At 54.1% G+C, this 24266-nt stretch overlaps 1 protein-coding gene and 1 long non-coding RNA gene across 9 annotated transcripts in view; one reads left to right on the top strand and one right to left on the bottom strand.

Moving 5' to 3' along the window:
* GALNT2 (polypeptide N-acetylgalactosaminyltransferase 2) overlaps positions 1-24266 on the bottom strand; it is a 189105-nt gene that overhangs the window by 11641 nt on the left and 153198 nt on the right. For all 8 annotated transcript variants that reach the window (XM_042908262.1, XM_042908263.1, XM_042908267.1 and 5 more), the window contains 10 exons: positions 23836-23934; positions 23278-23345; positions 22995-23060; positions 19354-19475; positions 16806-16893; positions 13116-13203; positions 12410-12513; positions 7557-7683; positions 2321-2413; positions 1910-1993 (listed from right to left, as the gene is read on the bottom strand). In XM_042908262.1, coding sequence (XP_042764196.1) covers positions 1910-1993; positions 2321-2413; positions 7557-7683; positions 12410-12513; positions 13116-13203; positions 16806-16893; positions 19354-19475; positions 22995-23060; positions 23278-23345; positions 23836-23934 — 939 coding nt within the window. The remainder of the gene's footprint in view (positions 1-1909; positions 1994-2320; positions 2414-7556; positions 7684-12409; positions 12514-13115; positions 13204-16805; positions 16894-19353; positions 19476-22994; positions 23061-23277; positions 23346-23835; positions 23935-24266) is intronic.
* On the top strand, positions 647-19360 carry LOC122202081. The gene is made up of 3 exons (XR_006194450.1): positions 647-1047; positions 11149-11304; positions 18766-19360. It is a non-coding gene; the product is annotated as an uncharacterized LOC122202081 (long non-coding RNA).

The following is a 24266-nucleotide window of genomic DNA, read 5'->3' on the forward strand; positions in this document are numbered from 1 at the left end:
TTGCCTGGAAGAGGGGAGAACCTGAGTGGCTTTGTCGGGCGGCCTTGCCACAAACAGACCCAGGGCATGGCAGGGGGGGGAGGGGGGGGAGGGGGGGGGATGACACGCCTTGGGATTCGACCCGCATCTGCACCCAGCCTGGGCCCTGCACCAGCTGCACCAGTCGTCTCCCAGACCTCCCGCTCTCTCCACACCTCACCCCCCTCTTCCGCACGGCACCCGAGGAACAGGCCAGCTGCAAGTTATCATGTAAAAATACTGCCTCGTAAGCCGGGCTCTTGGGAAGCACTCGGTAAGTGGCAGTGATTACCACGGCCACAAACATAAGTACGAAGTTGCTGTCTCCCTTGCCTGGTGCAGGGCGGGGTCGGGGGCAGCGGAGTCACCTGCCGGCACGGTGTGCGATGCTTTGGACACGGTCCAGTGTCACCTCGGGGTGAAACCACATTTGATGTCGCTCTTGCCTGGCATCATTACCCACTAAGACCCAGGCCAGCAAATACGAGGTGGGCGCCACTGGGGGGCTATGATCTGCTGCTGGGAGGCCCCGCGTGAGCTGAGAGAGAGAGAGACGACGACCGGGGGGCTCCCGCTGGTGACCGACGCCGTTCCCAATCCCCAGCGAAAGCCATCCTTCACAGAGGGGGCCGGAGGGAGGACACCGTCCCGCTGTGCCGGCTCTTCCGGCTGGGGGTGGGCGGGGGGAGGGGGGCGGGACGTCGTACGTTGCTTTAAAAGCCGAGGCAACGGTTCCAGGGGGGGATGTGCGCGAGCAGCCGCGATGAGGCCCAGCCGCATCATCTAACCCTCCCACGCGTCTCTGTGACGAGGGGTCTGGAGGAGCCGTTAGTGCAAAAGATCACGGTGGGGGCTGTCGCGTTCCCGGTCCCCGGGCTGGGAGACACGGGACTCGCGGTGAAACGCTCTGGGCATATTCAGAACAAGGGATGTGCCGCATTAAAGCCAAGAGCTGTCTGGCAACCCCTTTACGAAGATGAAGCGGAGATGGATCCCGAAGGCCGGAGGCCCGCGCGCCCGCCGATGAGGGTATCAGTGCTCCCTCGGGACGCGGGGCTCACATTAATTCATAAGGAGACGCCGGGTGTGGACAGAAGGCGCGGAAGAGTGCTTCTGATGAGCTCTCCGGGAGGGAAGCAGGGCGCCGGCGTCATGACTCCCATTTTACGTGGGGTAGAGACCAGCCTGGAGGAGGGAGGCGCCGTGGGCGGGGTCCCGGTCCCCGCGCCCCTGCTGGGTGCCACCATCGGCGGTTGCACAGGAGGGGGCGGTGGTGCCCGGGCAGCAGGGGCCAAATGGCAAGCGGCAGAGGGGCAGAGGGGAGGTATTCTTGGACCTGCGCCCGGGTCGGTGCCGGGTCTCAGCTCCCGACTCTCGCCGAGTGGGGCGAGACACGCGAGGACAGGGAGGCCCGGGGCGCCAGAACCGGGAGGCCGGACGGAGGCAGCCGGGCAGGGTGGGCACAGCGCACACACCGGTGGGGGGGGGGGGGGGGCGGGCGCTACTCCTCGGGCCACTTACATGGCCGGTTAGAGCACAGTCCTCGGCCGCTTAGCCCCTGCCCCCCTTGCCAACGGGGAAGGAGTTAGATGAGGGGACACCTGGGACTGTCTCCACCTCTCCGGAGAAGGGCAAGGGAACGCGGCAGGAGGCCGCCATTCAGGGAGCACATTCTCAGGGCTGCTTGGCGACAACGGGGGGGGGGGGGGTGGGGAAGGACACACAGCTCTCACTGTGGGGGGGTAGCGGGGGGTCCAGCTCCTGGCCTCCTGTCCGAGGTGCAATCTTCACTTCCTCACCTTCCAAGGCCTCGCCGCCTCTCCGACACTTGTTGCTCCTAAGCCCCGGCGAAGTGAGACCCCCCCCTTGCAGGTCCCCCCGGGGGGCTTACCTTAACTCTGGGTAGACGTTTTCGAGGTACCATTTGAAAGGCTTGCAGCTAAGCTTCTTCCTAAGCTCCAGTCGGCTCTGAATACTGGAGAAGAGGGAAACAAGATTCCTTTACCAATCTGAAGAACTGACCAGCTCCCTCCATCAAATCTGCTCCTGAGAACAGCCCTGAGGCGGCAGTGGACCTTGGACCCCGCACACTCCTGTCCCCATGACCCCGGGCACCTCCCGCACCCCGCCTGCCCGAGGCCCTCGCCCGGTCCCGAGCAGAGGCCCCTGCTTTGACCCCCGGGGCGCTTGTTCTCGACTCTGGAGGCGGTGTGGTTCTTGGGGTGCGGGCTGACCACAGGGCTCCCCCCCACCCCCAAGGATCCCGAGCAAAGCAGCACGAGAGGGCGCAAGTTACACTTACTTTCCATAAGGGACGTTTCTGGCAGAAGGCACTGCTGCGTAATAGAAGTTTTTGTATTCGTCCATCCAGACCTCTGCTGCCCGGCGGGTGTTACTAGAAACAAAACAAATCTCCTTGAGCTGTGATCTGCTTCCTTTCCATCAGCGTCACGCCGTGTGCACTCGTCCGCTCGGAGTGCCACTTAGGAAGGTCCTCCGACGCCGGCCGGCAGCTTGGGCAGCGGCGTAGAGAGCGGGCTGTCCCCGCTCAGCACCCAGGCCCGTGTCTGCGGGTAGCTGGCATTCAGCGGGTGCTTACTGAACAAACAGAGCTCGCTTTCTCGGGTTGCGCGAAAACGGATTGTCAAAGGGCAAAAGTCGGAGTCAGAAATGCAGCACAGGCAGGGACTGGGAAGAAGAGACTGGGGCTGTACCATCGGGAAGGACAAAGCGTCATGGCAACAACCCGTGCGAATGTGTGCGCAGAAGGAAGCACCAGGGAGGACAGCCGAGAACCCCTCGGCCTCCACGGCCCTTCTCATCACGGCTCTCACCCTACCAGACGGCCGTGGCCAAAAGTTAAAAATAGGTAAGAATTCCTATTAAAAAAGACTTTTTTTGCCTGCAGACCTGAGCTGACAGAGTGTCCTGTTTGGACAAGGAGTCGTCACGTGAAGGGGACAGCAGCTTTACGCCCCACACGTGGGGCTCTAATTAGCCACCCCATGCTTTTCTAGAAGGCAGGAAAACCACATGCTTCGGTCTCAAAACCATGATGCATGATCAATAAGGCCGCTGGAACAAGCTACTTTTGCACACACGGCCTGCGTTAAAGGATTCACGCGCACGGACGTCCACATCTGACCCTGCCGGCATTCTTTGCAAAGCATGTATAGAGCAGCATTCATACAAGGAGCCTCTCTGCTCCCAAGTCCTGGACTCAGTTCCAAAGTAGACTCACCCCTCCTTAAGAATCCGTACAGAACACACGACGTTCTTCCACAATAAATTATTAGGGAGGCAGCGTTCACCTTGGAAAGGAATTCCTTTTCTCTACCAAAAAGGTCTCTTTTTAAGTAGGGAGGCTTTCAAACGATGTGAGCTACAATTATGAAGATAATTTCTAGGCGGGGCATACATCTTTCACCTAAAGCGATGCAGAGCCCCTTTTTCTCTTCCCGAGATAGAAGATGAACTGTTCCAAATGCCATTTACTAGACAGACAAGACAATACGAAATAACACGGCTGTCCTCTGATCTGGCAAGTTCCCGCTTCGGAAGGGAGGGGGAGGGGAGGAGGCTGGAGAGATGGACCTACCACATTAGAAGACTACCATCTTTGTTAATGAAATTGGCGATATTGTTTATTTTCGCTCTGTAAGAAAGACGTTCAACAACGGGCATTTAAAGATCCGAAGTGCCCGGGATGCTGGATCGTTAAGTATTATTTCTCAGAAGAGCCATTAAATATTCTTACTGGGATTCGGAGTCTTACTAAGTGGCCCATGCCTCAACTTAACACCCAGTCAATCTCCAACAGGCTGTGTGACGTCAGTCCTCTGGGACCGGGATCGCTCATCAGTTGGATGAAACGGTCAGATTCAAGCATCTCCTAGGTCCCTTTCAGCCCCGAACGCTTCCAAGGTTTTCTGAATTCCAATCACACAGTGGTTTTGAATCACCTAAGTCATTAACCCATTTCACAATCCCTAAACGCAAAGCAACATCCTTCTGTCTGCTGAATCGAGAAAGATCCATAGGTAAGACCCAACCAATAAGCTTCACGTGCTTACTTCGCCCCAGTTTCCATTCATTCATTCAAATATTTATTCAGTACCTACTATATGCCAGTCTTCTTGGTGCTACGGATACAGCGGCACCCAGAAGGGTCCACTTTGATTTATCCAGGTTTTCCTTGCCTTTGCTTCCTCTCTGCCCACCCCTACGCTCAGCGCAGACAGGGTAGCTCTCTCAGAAAGCAGGCAGCAAAAGAAGGTGTGAGTCACACGGGCCAGTTCTACTGCACGGTGGGAATAACAGAAAACAGTCCGGTAAGAAAGTAAGTTAACACCGCTGGGTTTCAATCGCATTGGTGAAGTCTCGCCATTAACTCGAAACCTAAAACCCAATACCCCTCTCTAAGGGATGTGCCCCACCGCCAGGCTGCTCTTCTGACTGGGGCCATCTCTGGCCTCCGGGTAGATTCTAATTCACACATACACTCCAGCACGCACTCAACACCCTACAGTCTCTTGAGGGGCCTGTAGGAAGCAAACTGGACATGTCATGACGTCACCCAACTGGCCCACTCTCAACTGGTCTTGAGGGATGTGGCTGCCACAACCAGAGACGTGAAGCAAGGATTTGCAGGTGGGTCAGAGCCTTACCCTTTCTAAAGTGCCAGTGCCCACATGTGCACACGGGAGGGGCAAAACAAGGCAGGATCCCACTGGGGCTACTTGCTCCATTCATTAACTCATTCATTCATTCATTCATTCCTCACTCACTCATTTGCTGACAAACTAACCTACATAGGGGCGCCTGGGTGGCGCAGTCGGTTGGGCGTCCGACTTCAGCCAGGTCACGATCTCGCAGTCCGTGAGTTCGAGCCCCGCGTCGGGCTCTGGGCTGACGGCTCGGAGCCTGGAGCCTGTTTCCGATTCTGTGTCTCCCTCTCTCTCTGCCCCTCCCCCGTTCATGCTCTGTCTCTCTCTGTCCCAAAAATAAATTAAAAAAAAAAAAAAAAAAAAAAAAAAACCAAAAAAAAAACGTTGAAAAAAAAAAAAACTAACCTACATAAATGAGATCGTCCTCTGCGTGTTGTTCTATCGCCTCTTTTAGCATCTAGATAAAAAGATCGGTATGTGGTAATGCCGTGGAGTCCAGAGCCCGGCTCCCCCAGTGGCAACCTGGCTCAAGTGCTTTCCGGTTGTGTGAACTTGGCCGGAGGGATGACGCTTTCGCCGCCTCAGCTTCCCTTATCCCTGAAGCGGGGACCAATCAGAGTACTTCGTTCATAAGGTTTTAGAATGACGTAAGCTAATGTTGGCAAAGTACTGAGAAACAGCCCGACGCACACTAATCGCCACATACGTGTTAGCTCTCGTCGTGAAGTCCCAATTGTTAATGGTGAAATACTTACACACTTAATGCCGCATATCGGAGGAAACCAGAGAGAACGCGGAACTGGAAAGGGACCTCAGAAACCATCTAATTCGGCCCCCTTATCTTTTAGATGAGTCAGCCGAGGCAGAGGGCCGCGGAGATGCGACGAAGGCCAGCAGATCTCTGGGGGCCTGGGTCAGTCTTTTGTCCGGGCCTCTGGTGCGCAGACTTCTCAGGGGCCATAAGTTATGGCGAAGAAGTTTCCCTTCTAAACGGCTTAAAAACGACACTGCATAAAGCAATGTTCTGTGCATGTGTATGTTAACGGATACCTTGCCCTGGTAGCGACCAAGGGCTTTAATACGTCCACACGAGAGGCTTTTGGGAGGAATCTCATGTTGTCCCCGGGAAAGAACAAACCCCTCACTGTTTATTTTGTGGAGCTAGCTGTAGAAGAAATACTTCCGTTTCTAGTAAAGAGCAGAAATGACGTCAGACGGCATTCGGGAAAGGACGTACTGTTGAAAGAGGGTAATTTGGCCGGAAGTTTTATTTGATACTTGGCCTCGCTGGAGGCTCCCAGAACTCAGACCCTCCGTGCTGACATTTTCACTTCTGCTGAAATAATTTTCACTTCCGGGTAAGAACAACGCGCGTGGTGTGCAACCTGCACTTGAAATCTAAGCTGTAAAACAGCGGACCAGAGAGAGGCTGTTTGTTCTCCCGGGCTCACTTCTGCTCTCTCTCCAGCTCTCCGGGTTCGGTGGGGGCACCGGGTTGGCAAAGCTGACCGCAGGCCTGGGGCTCGCTCATCATAATTCCCGGCTGCCGGTCTCCGGCCACAGCCAGGCCACCGTAATCGCTGCCTGTCGGCGCTCCGCTGTCACAGCCACAGCCCCGTCCGCGCCACCTTCTCTCTGCCTGGGCCCCCGCCCCTGCCATCGGTTCCTCCTGATGTCACCTCCTCACCACCCTCTGCCCAGAGGCCATGAACACTTCGCTAAAGCTTAAAACAGAGAAGTCAGATACCTGCTCAAAAGTCAGGTGCCTACGGTAACTCGCGCCCCCCCCCCCACCCCCCAGGCATCCAAACATCATCCCGAGTTTCCCCCCACCTACAGGGTGCTTGGCTGGGGCTGGTCGAGCTCTCCCACCCTGTCTACTGTCCCCTTATTCCCTAGGCTCTGGGCCCACCTGGTGGCAGACGCCGATCTCAGCGCCGAGGACCTGCTCGTCCTGCAGGGAGCGCTGTCCCCCAGGAGCCCAAAGCCCCTCCCTCCCACCTCTGGGTCTGAAACGAGGGCGCAGAGGGTCCCTCCGTGTCCAGTCCGCTCCCGCTCAACCACGTGACCACCGGTGATCCTTCTCTGATCCTTCTCGCAGCATTTATCAGTGGCTGCAGTCTTACTTAGCTATTCAGATGTGGGGCTGACCGCTCCCGGCTCCCTGGGGCCAGGCTGGCCACGGGCCTGCGTGCCGTTTTATCTTTAGCATCTGGAAGAATTCCCCAGAAGACACCCGTAGGCCCACGATGGGTAATTGGCCTGTCTTCTTCAGAAAATTCTTGATTTGGTATCTTCACGTTTGCGAAGATATTTCTGTTATCTACCATAAATCATTTCCATACGCCGCGTCTTTTTGGCGTGAATTTAGTATGGCCTGACTTTCGCGTTGTTCACATACGGTGCCCTGAATGGTAATATATCAAGTTCCTCTTGTTCACAATAACGTTTTCTCACACATTCTGCCGGCGGGGGGGCGGGGGGGGGGGGAGTGTCTAGTTGTCTGAGCCTTCACACGGGTACAGACTGGTGTCATTACTACCACATCAGGATGCAGGAAGGCACGGTCACCCCGGACACCCCTCAGGCTGCCCCCCTGTACTCACGCCTCCGCCCCACCCCTGTCTGCTCCCTGTCACCGTAGCTGTGTCCTTCTGACACCGTCCTAGAAACGGGATTAAACACCATGCAACTTGTCACTCAGCAGAGTGAGTGGCACCCGTGCTGCTGTGGGCACAGTCGGTCCCCGTCCTTGCTGAGTGGCACCCCAGGGAAGGACACCTGCTTCTATACAGCCCGAGGTTAAGTCCCGTCTGGGTGGTGGTGGCCACCGGTGTTCCTGTCCCCGCTCAGCCCCTCATAGCCACTCACCGGGCGAAGACGGTGCCGCTGCCACCCGGGAAGGTGTAGGGGTGCTGCTTCCGGAACACGTGTCCCACGCGGCTGCAGGGGACGATCTCCAGGCTGCCGCCGCACTGCCACACGCGGAACGAGATCTCTGAGGCGATGAATGAGACAGGGTGACTGACGGAGCCCTGGACTGTTCTGAGCAGCAGCCACCCCAGACAGGGTACAAGACATCCACCTGCCAGTATCCCATCAAAGGGCTCTCGTGCCCTCGCCTCCTGAAGGAGATGTGAACAGGGAGCCTGCCTCCTTCCAGAACCTGGTCCTGAACATTCTACGGTGGGGACACTGGACACACCCAGTATCTCCTGGCTCCATAGCACAATCAAGAAAGTATGTGCAGGCAGATCAGCCTGACTGTAGCGAATATAAGTTGCGTGCCTTAAATATACACAACGTTAAATCGTCAACGGCACCTCAATAAAGTTGAAGAGAAAAAAAAAAGAGATGGAACGAAAGTTCGTACTGCGGTTCACCAAGAGGGTGTCTCCACAGCAGTGTTTTTTTTACAGAAATGGGAAGTGGTGTAGACAAAAAGAAGAATGTCAAACAAACTCCCTACCCTGGGACACTTACTAGCTTAGATTTGAGCACAGATCCAAATTATGGAGTCAGCTAGATCCGTGTTACCAAATCCCATGTTTGCATTCAAGAATTCGGTTCCAAATTAAAACAAAACAAAACAAAACAAAAAAACAACAAAAGAGCATGCAGAAACGTTTTTCAGATTCAGACGAGACACCTGCAGACAAGTGTGATTCTCTGGTCTATTTTGAACATGGAGGGACTCCGGGCACAAGACCTCGCGTATCCGTGCGACATCACAGGTATTCACTGATGAAATGCTTGCCCTGAGTTCTTCACCAGCGGGTTCGTGATCAGGGGCTATTACGTCCGCACTTGCTTTGTATCGACACCGTTAGAAAAGGCACCAGGAAGGGGTATAAACATCCATGAATTAAAAAGCATGAAATACCCACAATGGAGCTTCGATGTCAGATATAACCGGCCACCATATAAGCCAACTTCCTCGACAGCTTATTTTCAGGGCACTGACCACGAGTAAGCAGCTGGACTTTCTCTCTTCAGGAGAAAACGACCCTCCCCTTAAATTCCAAAATTTATGCTTATCCAGAACTGTGCATTATTAGCAGGCTGCAAGTCACCTGGAAAGTTCACAGGTGCCTTTGGACTGTGGTAATGACCAAAGACGCCCGAGTAGCACAGAACCCTCAGAGCTGGCCATGGACTTCACTGGTCAGTAACCAACGGTTCACCTGCTTCGACACAGAATCTACCTGCAGGAGCAATGAGATGCTCAGGCCAACTTCAACACACACACTGCCCTGAGTGTCTGTACTGGGGAAGAGCTCGGCGCGTGGCTGGCTTCTGGAACAGCCTGGCACCCTCTGACCAGGCACCTGTCCTCCTCACCAACCATCTCAGCGACCGCAACAGTCTTCATGGTTCGTATAAAAGGGCACTTCCTCGACATCATTTCACACCCGTAAGAACACGGTGAGGAAGCGAGCTAGAATGCACAGAGTTAGCAGTCACCGCTGGAAGTATAAAAGGGTCAGAAATAAGGTGGGATTAGGGCACACCACAAGCGAGCTGCTGGATAAATCCTCCAGGCAGAGCCCTGTCTGTGGCAGCAGGTGCCCAGACCGCACCGCTGAAGGCACGTAACACCCCCTCGGGCACGACGGGAGTTCCCAGGACTGGATCTAGCAAACTCAAGTAGGAAACCCCTCGTTGGCTAGAGAGGAGCGATCCATGCAGCTGCCGTGGGCCTTTCATAACCAATTCCCTCACAGCCTTGAAAAATGTAGGGTCATGACCAACCCAAGTCTCTGCCGTGACGGGTTTCTGACTTTCTCCGTGTCCAACAAAGCTTTGAATAAGAAGTTCTCTGCGTTTCAGGAGAATAGAAATTTAAATATACGCTTGCCTAACTGGAACATTCGATCTGGGGGCTAGGAAGGCCCTGAGGCTTCCGTGGAGGGCATGTGTTAAACCAGGAAGGGACCCATTCAGAGACCTGGCGGGAGATTTGGAAGGCCACACAGAAGTACGATTACGTTCAACTCTGAATGCACTTGAACTTGGGGACGCTACAACTTGGGAACGATTACGCAGGATAACTTGGTGGCTTTTGGATCAGGCCACTTGTTTGCTTCTCGGCTCTGCTAACAACCGGCCGTGAGGTCTCGGGCAGGACCTCGGTCCTTCAAGAAAGCATGAAACGAGACGCACAGCGCTGGCGAAAGTCTCTAGGTTGCGCACCCGCAACTAACGAAACCGTGGCGCCGTGCCTAACTACACCTCAACCGAAAAAAAAAGAAAGCAAGCACAAAATGAGATGATGCACCGGAAGCAGTCAGCATCTGGCTAATGCTGTGGGGACACGGCACAGAGGACAAATCACGTGTCCAAGGAGGCTAACGCCTACGTCTCACAGGGGCCGGGGACCAGCTTCTCCGTCTTTCTTTTTCACTGCTTACGTTAGACTTACGTTGCCAGCTAGGAAAAGCGGAAGGTGCAGTGGTTTGGGGGGGGGGTGCACCTCGAGGTGGGCTTGGGTGTTACCCGGAGCACCCCACCTCTCCCGACACACGTCCACACCCACCGGTGTGCACCCACCCGGCGCTCAGAAAAGAAGTCAGAGAGGTGCCAAACGGACTCAGATTGGGGACTTCTCTTGCTGAAGCCCTACGCCTGTTCACCCTCCAGAGCCAGTGGGAGACTCCTCGAGAGCGGCTTTACGGAGCCGGGCAAGGGAAGGGACGATGCCAGACGGCACCCACGCAGGGACTGTTCCAGCCCCTTCCTCCCTGTCCGGCCCCACCCCCACCGAGGCCCCTCAAGCCCTTCCGCGGGACCTCACTCATGGCACAGCTACATAAATACAAAAACCAAACCAACAAAAACTCCAGGGCATTTAAGAAAACGGCCTCCCCTCCCTCAGGTCTCTGGTGAAATGTCCCCTTTGGTATTTATATCGACACTCTTCGGTGACACAAAGGCTGGCTGCCACATCATCGGCCTAATCCGTGCTTTCAGCTGACAGCACACCTTTTGAAAACCACGGTCACCTAAGTGAAGCCCTGTCCTGCTGGGTGGTCCCGGCCGGCGAGATTTGCACGAAGCCATCAGGAGATGCCTGGGGACCGAGGGTGACGCGGAAGTCTCTTCAGAAGGTTAATCATTCTTCTGAAGCCTTTCGTGCTCAAACGACTTTCACACAAGTCCTCCCTACCTGTCACCGTGTCATTAAAAAAACAACCAAAAGGAGTTTGACTCATGGTCCTTTGTCCCAGTGTTGTTACTGAGCCCAAAGAAGCTTTCAACATCAAACCGAGGCAGACAAATCTCCACAGAGGAGACGCCATCACTAACTTTAACATCATAAAGTCAGAGAAATAAAACAGGCGCGGCGAGCTTTTTTCTTCTAAACTAACAAAAAATGTCAAAGTTTCTGTTACGGGTAAAAACTCCTAAAACTGACGGTGACATCATTTGTCCTCTCCTTTGTCCCTGCCCTGCTTTCTCCCAGGGTTTGCCCACCCAAGGGCGGATGGTACCGAACAGCGTCAAGAGCTGAGGAGAATCAGTTCAGGACCGCCAGCAAAAAACGACGACGACAACGACAAAAAACAAAACCAACCAAGCAAAAATCAAACAAAACAAGAAATCTTTTCATCTCAATGCAGTAAGTATGGTGCAGGTACTAACCCAGACCAAAGTCTATAAAATTTCATTGTATAGAATTGGGCGCCTGGGTGGCTCAGTCGGTTGGGCGTCCGACTTCGGCTCAGGTCATGATCTCGCGGTGTGTGAGTTCGAGCCCCGCGTCGGGCTCTGTGCTGACAGCTCGGAGCCTGGAGCCTGCCTCGGATTCTGTGTCTCCCTCTCTCTCTGCCCTTCCCCTGCTCAAACTCTGTCCTCTCTGTCTCTCCAAAATAAACGTTAAAAAATGAAATTTCACTGTCCCTAAACCTGAGGAAAAACGATTAGCATGGGTTAGTAAAAACAAACAAAAAAATCAAACTAAATGAGAACCGTTCACAAAGTAGTCAAGGAGGGATTAAATGCCAAGGCCTCTTCACGCCGTCTGATTTCCGGGACTGTGGTCAACCCCACGAGGCTGGCCCGGACTCACTTTCCACTCTACACGGCTGAAAGCAAATCCTACAGCCTGAAGCACTTCCCCACGTTTGTTAAGCTCGCTTTCCAAACCCTCGGGTCCACACGACTTTGAAAAGTTTGCATTTTCCTTCAAAGACAGTGTCTGTCCTCTAGCATCCCTCATTCTAACTTAGGGTGACAGATTTTAACGCCCAACCCAAAAGGGGCGCCTGGGTGGCTTGGTTGGTTAAGTGTCTGACTTCGGCTCAGGTCATGACCTCACGGTCCATGAGTTCGAGCCCCGCGTCGGGCTCTGTGCTGATAGCTCGGAGCCTGGAGCCTGGAGCCTGTTTCAGATTCTGTGTCTCCCTCTCTCTCTGCCCCTCCCCTGTTCATGCTCTGTCTCTCTCTGTCTCAAAAATAAATAAACGTTAAAAAAAAAAACAATTAACGCCCAACCCAAGACACCCTGAAGAAAGGTATGTTATCGATACTTATTCGGGGACGGACGGGGTCTGATGAACGGTCACTAACGTCTTTATAGCTGGTTGCCAACTGGCCGCCTGTATACCACAAGCTCTTGCCTAACAGCCTCTTCCAAGCTTCCGCTTTTCAGTCGGGCGCCCTTGCTGGGCGGAAGGCCACGGCTTCACCAGGCTTGGAGAGCCAAGATGCAGGCTCACACGTACCCAGGTTCTCTCCTCCCCACACGTCCATCATCATGTCGTACTTCCCCAGTTCTTCAAAATAGAGCTTGTCCATCACGAACAGCCCTCCAGCAATCATAGGGGTTCTGAAAAGGCAGAGAGGGTGGAAGGGAAGAGAGGGAGAGGTCAAAGGTCAAGGACAGCGCTCCTGCATTCTACTGCCAAGGTCAGGTCTACAAGGTGAGCTTAAAAACGAAGCCACAGCCACCGTTCCCCAGTCGGGGCTCAGGATGCTGTCGCTGTTTTTCCGCTGCTGACTTCAAATGCTTCCCACCTGCCCTGCTCAGACGCTCCCACGGCGCAAGGGGCCGGACCCGGTCCCCTACGAGAGCGTGACCACTGAAGCCGGGGGCACTCACTGACAGGTGGCCTTTCCGTGCCTCCATTTCCTTAGAAGATTACAAAGAACGATACGTATAAGCTCTCAGGAGACTCTGCAAGCGACCCAATAATATCAGCTGCCCTTATCTTGGAGCTGGTTCCTCACGTTAGATGGGACCCATCACCTCTGTGTCTCCTGGTCAGCCTGAGAGGCAGTTAACTGAGCCCCTACTTCCTTCCCAGTAGATGCCCTGAGAACTCAATGTCAAGTGCCGGCAGGGAGAGGAAGGGCTTAACTAAGTCTCTAGAAAACACGGGGCCTGGGGTCTCACCTGTGAGGGCACCCCAAAGGATGCCCGGCACTTACTTTATGGGGGCGACCGGGTTCCCCTGGCGGGATCTTCTCTGCTCGGGCGTCATGTAATCCCATTTGAATACCAAGTTCCAGTCAAAACCTGCCGGCCACAGAGAAGACACAAAACACAAGGCGCCGATAAGTACGAACTGTGCTCCTGCACCTCCGTCCCTCACGGCTTAGACGTATTTGTATTTGATGTTTGGACTGGACTCACTGAAACCACACACAGCAAAAAAAAAAAAAAAAAAAAAAAACAAGAAAAGAGCGTGACCACGAAAGTCGCAGCAGGAGGGAGAGGGCGCCCGGGGGACCTGGGCAAGAGACCGGCAGGGAAGGCGCATGCTGGAGAGGCTCCCTCTGAACAGAAAACGCGGGTCAGGCTTTCCTAGGATGAAAATGCCTGAGGGTAACGGACCCAGGGAGAGAAGGGGGGTCCGTGTGGAGACACCCTGCACACCCGAGGGCTGTAAGGAGGCGAGAGAAGAAAGAGGGACAAAGTCAAATCTGCCACCGGGCCTCCAACACTGTCCTGGGGCAAAAGAAGAACCCAGGGGAGGGGACAAGAACACAGGGTCCCTGGGCCTGCAACCTGGGATCCTCTCAGCGTCTCCTGGCTGCAACCAAACCATATTGGGGTGGGGGGGTGCAGAGGGACCACTTTTTGACGAAAATGAGCCAAATACTTCCTTTGGCTGCCAGCGCAGCAGGCAGCAAGCTGCAATTTCTGAGAAATACGGCCGCCGTCCCAAGTCACTTCTAGAAGCCACAGGCTGCTTGGACAGCCGAGCGTAGGCCCGGTACCTGCCCGTGGTTTCTGATGTTTGTATTGCCGTGTCTCGCCCTTACTCAGAAGGCACCCCGCACCAAGCCGTGGGTGACCACACACCCCACCCGCTGATGCTCCAGAGATGCACGAGGAGACCACTTCTTGGTGACAGGGGGCTCACGATACTGCGTTTCCAAGGGTCTGGCAGCTGAACCTAATTACTCTAGGGCCATCTGTCCTCCAGCTCTGTGCCATGGGGCCTGGACCAGCAGGGACCGTGCAAGGCCTAGGTTCGGATCTCTCTTCGGGGTGCTCTGAGGTCAAGGTCTGGCTGTCCCGCCAGCCCCCACGTCTGTAGCCTGAACAGGGCAGGGTGGGAGGCGTGAGCCGGGGGTCTCCCGGGCCAGCACGGTACGCCAGATGGCCCCTCCAGAGGCATGGGACCACAAAGGCCCCCCCGCTGGTACCGCCGAGTGCCACAGGCTAGCAAAGAAGAGGCGAGTGGCTGGGGGGGCCAGGCGGCAGAGACGGGAGCCCAGGGAGGAAACTGAGGCAGGCCCCACACTGGCTTTCCCGAAGAGCCCAGCTCTCCCCGAGGCCTGCCTCAACCAGGGAAACGACAAACGTCCTGCCTGTGTGATCAGCAGACAACGCAGAGGCCCCAGCGGGCCAGGTGACGTTACCACCGCCCGCTGCTTGTGAATGTTCATTCTTATTTTATTAATTTGGTCCAAACAGACAAACTATGTTAGGTTTTGAGAACGTGCTAAAAGTGCCGTCCTTGATTTTTTTCCCCCCTAAAGGGATCTGACAAAATGTTTCTGGAGTAAACCTGGTGCCTCTTCTTCTTCCGACCCCGGCAGGAGGCCTGAGCCCCGCCCCGCAGAGCATCTGGGTCCCTGCGCTGGCTCTCACACAGGAAGCTGCTCTGGGAGCAAGAGAGCCCATCAAATTTCCGCTCTTGCAAGTCCTCGGGGACGAAGACATTTTGAAGACCGACGCTTTCTTGATAACTAAGGATCTGTCCCCTTTAAAGCAGCCAAACCGCCTCACTGTTTGCCGAGAATCGTTTTTGAACTCCGTGTCTCCTGATGCGCGTAGAGCCCTCCCACGGCGACGGCCCCGCTGCCGATGGCTCGGGACGGGGGACCTGCCTGGCCACATCACGGACCTCGTGCCGGCGAGGCTCATCCCTTCGCTGCCCACGACACTAGCACCCCACTTCTCAGACGGGCACGCGGAGTAGCAGAGGTCAGCTGGCAGGTGGGGCCAAAAGCCGGAGTCGCCCGGACCGCCCCGGCATTCTGTTTCCTGAGGCTGCGCCCGGTTTGAGAGTTTCACGGTCTTCTTCTCTCCGTGCCAGGCCATCAGTGGCTCCTGTGTCTGTCCGCAACAGTCCGTCCTCCTGGCATCCACTCAAGGTGTTGGAAGACGGGCAAAGCGACCCCTAGGTTCACACAGAGCAACTGGGGTGCCGCTGGGCAGGTAGAAAAGACTTCGTGGACCGTAGGTGGGAAGGGTCGAGAGCAAAGACATTACACACGCAGAAGGCACAGGCTCTGACGTCTCTTTCAGCTGCTTTGAGCGGTCTCAGCTGACCTCCTGGCTCTCAGCCGGGCTCCGAGAGGCGTGACCGCCAACTGGCCGAGGTTCAGAGCACAGAGCGTTTATGACCGGGCGGTGGCAGAGCCCTGTGTCACCAGCCACCCCCTGCCCCACCCCCACCCCACAGTCCCAGGGACAGAAGGACACTAGTAAGAGCCGTGTGTCACATGACCAGTCCTTTCAAGGGGCCAGTGTGATCCCTACGCTGCCATCAGCACCATGGAGCCCTGCATGAGACCGGCGTGTCCCCAGGCAAGGTCCAGGAGCCCGCGGGGGTCCACAGACCCTTCTGGGGGTCTGCCACGTCAAAACCGCGTTCATATTTACATGAGACCTTATGTAAGTGCCTCTTTCAGGCTCACTCTTTCAAAAGCCCATGATGGAGCTTTCCAGAAGCTGTAGGACGTACGAGATCAGCACTCTGATGGACAACTGGATGTATATTTGCATCGCCTCGTGTTTTAACAAGTTCTCGGCTTGAATTTCTAACCCAGCAAATGCCGATACGTGCAGCCAGCACGGTATAGTCGAACAGGGGTTCTCTGGGGCCTGTGATAATTTCTGGGAACGTGAAGAGCACGAGAAAAGTCACCAACGGGGCCCCAAGGGGGCTGGGTGTGACAGAACACATCCGGAGGCTATGAGGATCAACAGGAAGCTGGTGTGACCACTTACACTTGAGGTGACCCAAAAGTGAAGCAGGATATGAATGGTCGGTGGGGGGGGGGGGGTGTAGGGGGGGACCTGCAACCAAGCCACGCGAAGGGGTAAAATTGGCAGGACTTGGTGACGAGCGGGCTTGGGTGGTCAGCGGGAATTGGGGATGACCCGGGTGACCCGGGCGGCAGGGCAGGTGACCTGGATGGCTCTGCCACCAGGGAGAGGCAGGCTGTCGCTGTCAGAGGAGCTGGCGTCACAGGCAAGGCAAAGCCAGGCCCGATGCTGAGCTCTGATGCTCACCGCACACGGCCTGTCAGCTCTGGCGGATCCTCGTCCCAGACTCCGACCTGGGAAGGCTTAATCTTCCGATTAAAAATGACACCAGTCGTGTGTACTGAGCCACACGTGTCATAACAGCCACAGAAGGCCAACGAGATAAGAGAAGAACAGGAAACACAGGAAGTCCTCTAAGGGAAATAAGGCTATTTTTCGCTCTCTTTAGGAGATCCCACTTGTCGAGCACAGAGACACCCTTTGCTCGCGGCGCGTGCACCGGCAGCGTGAAAGCTGCTGTCACTGTCACGCTGAGAAGGAGCAGCGATCAGACGCCACACAGACAGCAAGAGCGAGGCGGGGGGGGGGGGGGGGGGACCAGGAGCCGTGCTTACCGCCTTTCAGGTCAGCGGATGCCCCCACGTACTGAAAGTTGTCCATATTGATGACGTCGATGATGGGGGACACGACCCGAGTCCTGTCCTGGAACACAAATGAACAAAAGACAGGAGTAGGTATCACAAACAAAACAAAGGATCCCACCCCACAAAAGGCAGGCATTCGTGGCAGGCAGTTTCAGTGAAACCCACCGCCTGCCATCTCTAACCACGCTGTGCTCCAGGGGACCTTGGGGCCCCCCATCCAACGCGCACGCCCTGCCCTCGGCCGTCCTGTGGACGGGCCCTATTCTGTGCCGAGCAAGGTCGAGGGTGAGCGGGCAGAGAGAATCACTCCCTGAGAGGAGGCAGCCATGGGCACGGGGTGCCTCAGGCGTTTGCTGCCCCGGCTGGAGGCAGGGACCGCGCCAGGGTCCCCAGCGCGCTCTTCCGTTTTTCCCAGATGTCAAAACGCCGACCACGGGGCTGCTTTCATCCTGACAGAATCTAAGCTCAGCTGCACTGAAACATGAGAACTGTGAGCCGCGGCCTTGGGAGTGGACTCCTGGCCGAGACACCCACACGGCAACGCTAGGGCATGAGCAGAGCTACCGAGTATTATTCCGGCAGAACGGAAGCCAAGTCGGCTAGAGAATTCCAGACTCTACGCAGGTCTTACCTGTGATTTCTATCAAACAAGAACATTTTTTCCCTTAGATGGAGGCATTTCTTTATGCCGCGGTTATTATTCTGGTAAGAGTTTGTGAACATAAGGCCTTTTAACCTTCCTGCCCTCTTTCAAACGAGATGCTTGATGCTGGGGACAGGCGCTGCCCCACGCGGCTAGTTAACGGAAGAGGAAGTGCTGTCCTCCAGCCATTTACAGAGCCCGTGTTAACCAGGGGAAAGACTTCGAAAAACAAATTGGTAACAGAATCAGCAGAGCTAAGAGCCTAATACATCACAGGAACACGTAAAAGAACAGTATAAAGTTCTGACATCACCCAGGAGCGAGTTTACGGGACACAAGACCCCGTGCGCCGAGAAGGGAGAATCAAGTCTTCCCTTGCCTGGCTCAGTCCGGACCTGGGGATGGGCACCAAATAGCATAATTTGCTCTCCTTCTCAGTCCGCTTCTTTTGTTTTGACTTCTTTTTTTTTAATTTTTTTTTTTAGTTTATTTTGAGAGAGAGAGAGAGAGAGAGCGTGAGCAAGAGAGGGGCAGAGCGAGAAGGAGAGAGAGAGAATCCCAAGCAGGCTCCGAACTGTCAGCGCAGAGCTCAACACGGGGCTCGAACCCACAAACCGTGAGATCGCGACCGGAGCCGAAATCCAGAGTCAAACGCTCAACTGGTTGAGCCCCCCAGGCGCCCCTTGGCCTCTTCTGATAGGACTGGAATTGGTGAGAGTGGCAATTTTCCACTCCTTCTGCCCTTACTTGAGGAGAGAGTATTTGAAAGAATTCTGACAGTTTGATGGCAGAAGCCTGCGGTCTCCACACACGCTAATATCCTGGCTGTGGCCGTGTCCTCCGCGACCAGGGAGGAGTCTGGTTGTGTGAGAACGGGCCTGGAGAGGACGGGATTCCAGAGGGTTCTTCTCTCGGCTAGGTGCGTGTATAGGTGTAAGAGGGCTCAGTGAGAGGGGATGCAGCAGAAACTGCTTTGCACCCCTGGCTGGGTCTCCTGCATGAATTCTGGATGTGTTATTAAACACGTTAACCCCCAGGTTCCTCGTGGGGCAAATGGGGTCAATACGTAATTTATCTAACACATAGTTAGCGCTCGGTGAACAGTCCCGAATCTCGTGGCATCACTGAGAACTGGGACAAGGAGTCAAGATCATCAATACCGCCATAGCATCATCATCGCTGGTAGCTTGTGGTTATTGAGTATTTCATGGTTTAGTGCCCCTCAGCTACCCGTGTCACGCGTGACTCGTAAAAGGCTTCACTTGTTCGTTTCTGTACTTTCGTTAGGTTCGCTTTATCACCCCAAAGAAACCCTTTCTCAGTACGGAGAAAAGAAAAGTTAGGAAAGCAAGCAAAAGGCAAGCAAAATGACAAAAGGCCGAAGGTAATACCAGTGATGACGTGTCTGGAGACAGAGGTGCACAAAATTGCGCCCCGGGGCACCCTGACAGCCTCTAACGGTCAACTGTGCGCTCACGGGCACCCCGTTCCGCCACGAGCCGGCAGGCTGGGCTCGTCGGCGAGCAGCATGGCTGGAGGTGGCCAGCCTGCCCTCCCGGCCCTCTGGAGGCAGCGATGGCATCAGCCACTCCGAGCGCACTGGCTGGACGCCGGGCGCTGTCCTCAGCGCTCGGCCCCTCCTGAGCTCAGAGAGAAGGCAGACCCTCCTAAGAGGAAAGGGACCGTGGGAAACTGATCAGGCTCTCGCCAGCCTCCGCCGCTCCTCGCCTCCGACTCATCAAAGTGATTTTCTCTCCAGTGATAAGATTCCTACAGTGAACGGAATACTCTTGGAGCGGTTGTGCCAGAGGCACGCTTCCCCCCCCACCCCTTTCCAGCACGCGGGAGGAGCCCAGCACGAGCCCCGGGCCTCACCTCAGCCACCCTCTCCAGGAGGGGCTCCAGCCAGTGCTCGTTGCACTCACAGTGGCTGTCCAGGAACGTCAGGACCTTGGCCTGGGCCGCATCGGCCCCCCGGACCCGTGAGCGCATCAGGCCTGCGGAAGCGATTTCAAAAGCGCATCAGAGTATCTGAGAAGAAGGCAACGAGACAGCACATACAGCATTGACATCCCCCCGCCGCCCCCCACGGCTCTGTGGCCCCCTTGCCGGGCACAGTCTAGTACAGAGTTGGGGGGCAGGATCAATCCTGCCCCGTGGTTACCAAGACAGGCTGCTGTCAGGATCTCCATTCCTGAGTTCCTTGGAGGACGAGGAAGGCAACTTTCTTAGAACGACTGCCCTCTGAGTCAGGCCCTTAAGAACCTGAAGTCTCCTTTATCAAGCAACTGAACCGTGGAACTTTTCCGACTACCTTCTTCTGACGCAGCAACGGTTTTCTCCTTAACTGGGGCAAGGGAGGTGTTACCCAGACACCTTCAGGCGCTGGTGGTACCGATTTTAATGGCGATGACGTAACGCTCAGGGCGCTGCAAATAGCTCTGCCTGTCCAAGACCTACCACAGCCAAAGAACATCGGTGGCAAATCCCGGCTGACCGGGTTTTACAGAAAATTCGTTCCACGACAGGTCAAATTTCCAGAGTTTACGTACTGTGGTCTGTTAATAATATAGATTTTTTACTATCACGCCGAGTCTTATCACAAGTCGTATCTCTGTCACTGGATGACACGGCCATAAGTGGCTTTTGCTGCGTATGCCGGGCCTTCCACAGTGTCCCCTGTCATGATCACCTGGGGTTGTGCATTTCACAATTTCAGGTACCTGTGACCAACGGAGGTCTGGAAGCCAGGGGATCCTCCTTCTGACATATCATCAGAAGGTCAGCAGTAGCCTAACGTTAGGTCACAAGTCTGTGTCATCCCCCTCCCTTCATCTTATCACGGGGGCATTTTATCACCTCACATCATCACAAGAAGGGTGAGGAAGGAACGAGAAGATATTTTGAGAGAGAGAGACCACATTCGTGTAACTTTTAAACAGTACAGTTATAAATGTTCCATTTTATTATTAGTTATTATGGTTTATCTCTTATTCTGCCTAATTTATAACTTACACCTTGCTGGAGATACGCATGTATAGGGAAAAAGTTTATTCAGGGTCCCTTACTATCCGTGGTTTTAGGCGTCCACTGGGGGGTCTTAGAACGTATTCCTGTGGATAAGGGGGCACAACTGTATATGAAGATGATGTGACTATTCACGACCCGTGAGGACAGTGTTTTCAAGTTCCTTTATACAGAGTAGTCAAAATGGGTTTTCAATGATTCTTCTAGGTCTGCATGCTATGGGAGGGGGAAAAAAGATAAAGGCTTCTAGTTCTGGTAATTGCAAAGTCAAGAGTCTTAGCTTGTATTAGACAAGCTCTTGCTCAGAGAAGAGTTATAAACTCTGACCAAAAGAGAAAAAGCAAGAATCGGAAAGGGCCAGACAGCAGTGAGAAGCAGGCAGCAACTGGAGGGGATTCAGTCCCTGAAAGGAGAAAATCACAGGGAGTGAAGCCCAGGGGTGTGTGGTGTTTCTCCCGAGGTTACGCTACGACCCGCTGCAACACAGCCTTTTTGGCTGGAGGTGTCAGAGGACAGAGTTCAGGGTTTCGAGAGGGGCTAGAAACTGAAAGGAGGAGATCCCGGAAAGGAGGTTCGTTCGTCCCAAATCTGGAGATAACCTCCTCAAAAATCCTCGGCTGACTCCTGAACTTCAGGCACAAGGGAGACCCCGTGAAGTCCGTGAAAAGAAACAATCAGAAGGCAGAGAGAACTGAGATTTCAGCCGGTAACCACCACGGGGACTCACAGTTTGGCACAGGGCTCCCACCAAGTTAGAAGGGCTGGGTCATCTTTGAGGCTTCCCAGCCGATTCTAATAAGCAGCCAGATGAAGTCACTGGCACATTAAAACCCCCACTAAACAAACCGAAGGCCATTCCTTCGCTGCCATAATATTCACGCAACTGATTTTGTCTGACATCTAGTAGCATTACGAAGCACATGTATAGATGTTCAAGTACATGGGAGACATACATGCACACACGGACACCCAAGCACACACATACATTCCCGTGTGTGCTTTTTCTCACTCAGTACCACCCGCTTCGTTTGCTTACAGGTTTCCTTCCCACACTCTGTCTTCCCACAGCGGCCCCTCCCCCTCCCTTTCCAGAACAAAGCATCAACTCACGTTCTTACCCAAGTGAACATCCTAACTTAAAGCACTCAGAGGCACTGATGTCTAAGGTTAAACTCTGACAAGGCCAGCAAGTGATCTGTCAGTTATAAAATGCCACCATGAAAAATAATTTCTTTCTTTTCCTCCTCTTCTTCTTCTTTTTTCTTTCTTTCTTTCTTTCTTTTTTTTTTTTTTTTCTCCTTGTGCTAGCAGGCACTTTGGGTTTCAATTCAAAAAGTTATCATGCAGTTTGTTTGGGGGCCCATGTAATGCAAGACTTCGGTTTGACCTCAAGGTTTTGGCTTATTCTAAGCTTGGGAGATAGACGCGAGTCCAGCAAATAGAGCTTCCCAAGGGCAGGGCTGGTGCCACTGTTTATGTATCTTGAACCTGAGGAACGAGGATCTTGGTTGGTTAAAACATGGTGCTGATCGCACTGTCCTAATAGGCTCAATCACTTTATCGCTGATGAAATTCCTGCTAAGAAAAGCTGCACGGATTGGCTCTGACCGGGCTGCACGGGAACCAGAAGAAAGAGTATATACGCTGATCCGAGAATACAATCACCACTCCAGGATCAGCGGAGTCATCCTCAAATAACTAAGATAGCGTGTTTTAAAGCTGTGCCGTCCTCCTACACTGAAGGAGTTCTCTGGACCATGGAGGAGCCTAGAATCCAGCCACCAAGCCCTTCAAACAGCATCGATACACTGGATGTTAATTGCGTTGTGGTTTTAGCTTCCTTTCCGGACACTTCAAAGTAATACCCCCCCCCCCCCTTTGGAGTCTCTCTCCTAACTGCCAATAAAGAGGACTCGATAAGCCCAGCTCTGGCAGACAAGACTGACCGCAGGTTTTGCGGCTGGCCTTTGCAAAATCCAATAAGCATGTAATTGCAGCAACATCTCCCTTTTTGGGATGGTTCACCTTCAGCAGGCTGTCAAACTCGAATCCGTTATTTTATCAGATGCCGGGAGCCTGGCGTCACCAAACTTCTCATTGCTAAATCTTTGTTTTCCTTCTAAACTCTGGTACTCCAGGGACTGATAAGACTTCCTGGATTGTAAAAGGAAGAGAGACGCCAATTTTCTAAATACATAAATAAAAATGTAATTTGAACTCTTGCCCTAGTATACAAACAATTTCAATTAAGCTTTGAATGTCCTCCCTCGGCTTTGCTGGGAGAGGCTCCCAAGAGGCTCCCGTAGAGAGAGAGACACACACACACACACACACACACACACACACACACACACACGAAGACTAGAAAGTTAATTGTTCTTTTATCTGAAACATTTCGGGCTCAGGAAAAGTCAGCATTCAACTGTCTTGATAATTGAATTAAGAAAAAGAGTTTAAAAAAAAAAAAAGAAAAAGAAAAAGAGTCTTACCTTCTCGCCGATCATTTCTGAGAACCCGCACCTTCTCAATTTTCCCCAAGAGAGCCCCGTCCTCAGCTAGGGAAAGAGAGAAGCAGAGAATTTGGAACCTCGTTTGCAAGGGCTCTGTATTCAAGTATTGTGATTCCTAGTCATCCGTGGGCGGATCTCCTGGGGCATCAAAGAGGCACCTCTTCTTTACACGGCCCAGATTTCTGACCTTTTCGGGCACTAAGGAAGGCCGGCGCCCAGGAGAAGGGCCAGGCAAGGGGCAGGAATCTGTCTTGGTACTTACGGTCATTGCTGTAGTCATCCACCAAGATGATCTCTTTTATGAGGTGGGGCGGGCTTTTCTTAAGCACGCTGAGGAAACAGAAAGATAAAGGTTGGGGCGCCTGGGTGGCTCGGTCGGTGAAGCATCTGACGTCAGCTCAGGTCATGATCTCACGGTTCGTGAGTTCGAGCCCCGTGTCGGGCTCTGTGCTGGGAGCTCAGAGCCCGGTGCCTGCCTCGGGTTCTGTGTCTCCCTCTCTCTCTGCTCTTCCCCTGCTTGTGCTCTCTCTCTCTCTCTCTCTCAAAAATAAATAAACGTTAAAAAAAAAAAAAGAAAAAAAATAAAGTTTGGAGGCCTTGTAGGGGTATCACTTGGGGTGGGGGATTCTCATGCGACGGTCCCAATCCTTGGCTGGAGAAGCCATCAATCAGCCACTCCTTGTGCTGCGGTCAGGTGACCCGTCTGAACCCCCAGCAGACAGCTCTGGCCTGGCACGCCGGGGATGTCCAGCAGCCCTGCCGGGGACCACCGCCCGTATGGTGCAGCAGGTGGGCACTGGGTGGCCTCTCCTGCCCTTACCTGACCACTGTCCTCAGCAAGGCCGACCTGGCTTCGTTGTGGAACGTGATCACCACGCTGGTGGCTGGCAGGTCCACCCGCCACTGCTTCCGCTGACACCTGAGGGAAGAGAGACATCGTCCTCTGAACGCACCCGGACCAGCCTCGGAGAGGCCCTGGAGGGCACGAGCCCGAAGACCCGCCAGGATGGACGTTCTCGGGTGCGCCTGCTGTCTGCAGGAGGGACTGGCCTATTCTGAGAGAAAGTGACAACAGGACATAAGGAAGCAGAGAAACACAACCGGAGTTACACGTTAAAAGAGGATTTCGGCGAAAAGTAACATATTGAGAACATCTTTCTAACGCTGAGAGAGAAAAAAAAAAAAAAGCGTGTTTTAAAACAGGGAAGTCCCATCTCTTCCCACATGCAGATACACCTCTAGAGATGTGCT

This window comes from Panthera leo, chromosome D2 (genome assembly GCF_018350215.1).
Source record: "Panthera leo isolate Ple1 chromosome D2, P.leo_Ple1_pat1.1, whole genome shotgun sequence".
Taxonomy (NCBI): Eukaryota; Metazoa; Chordata; class Mammalia; order Carnivora; family Felidae; genus Panthera; species Panthera leo.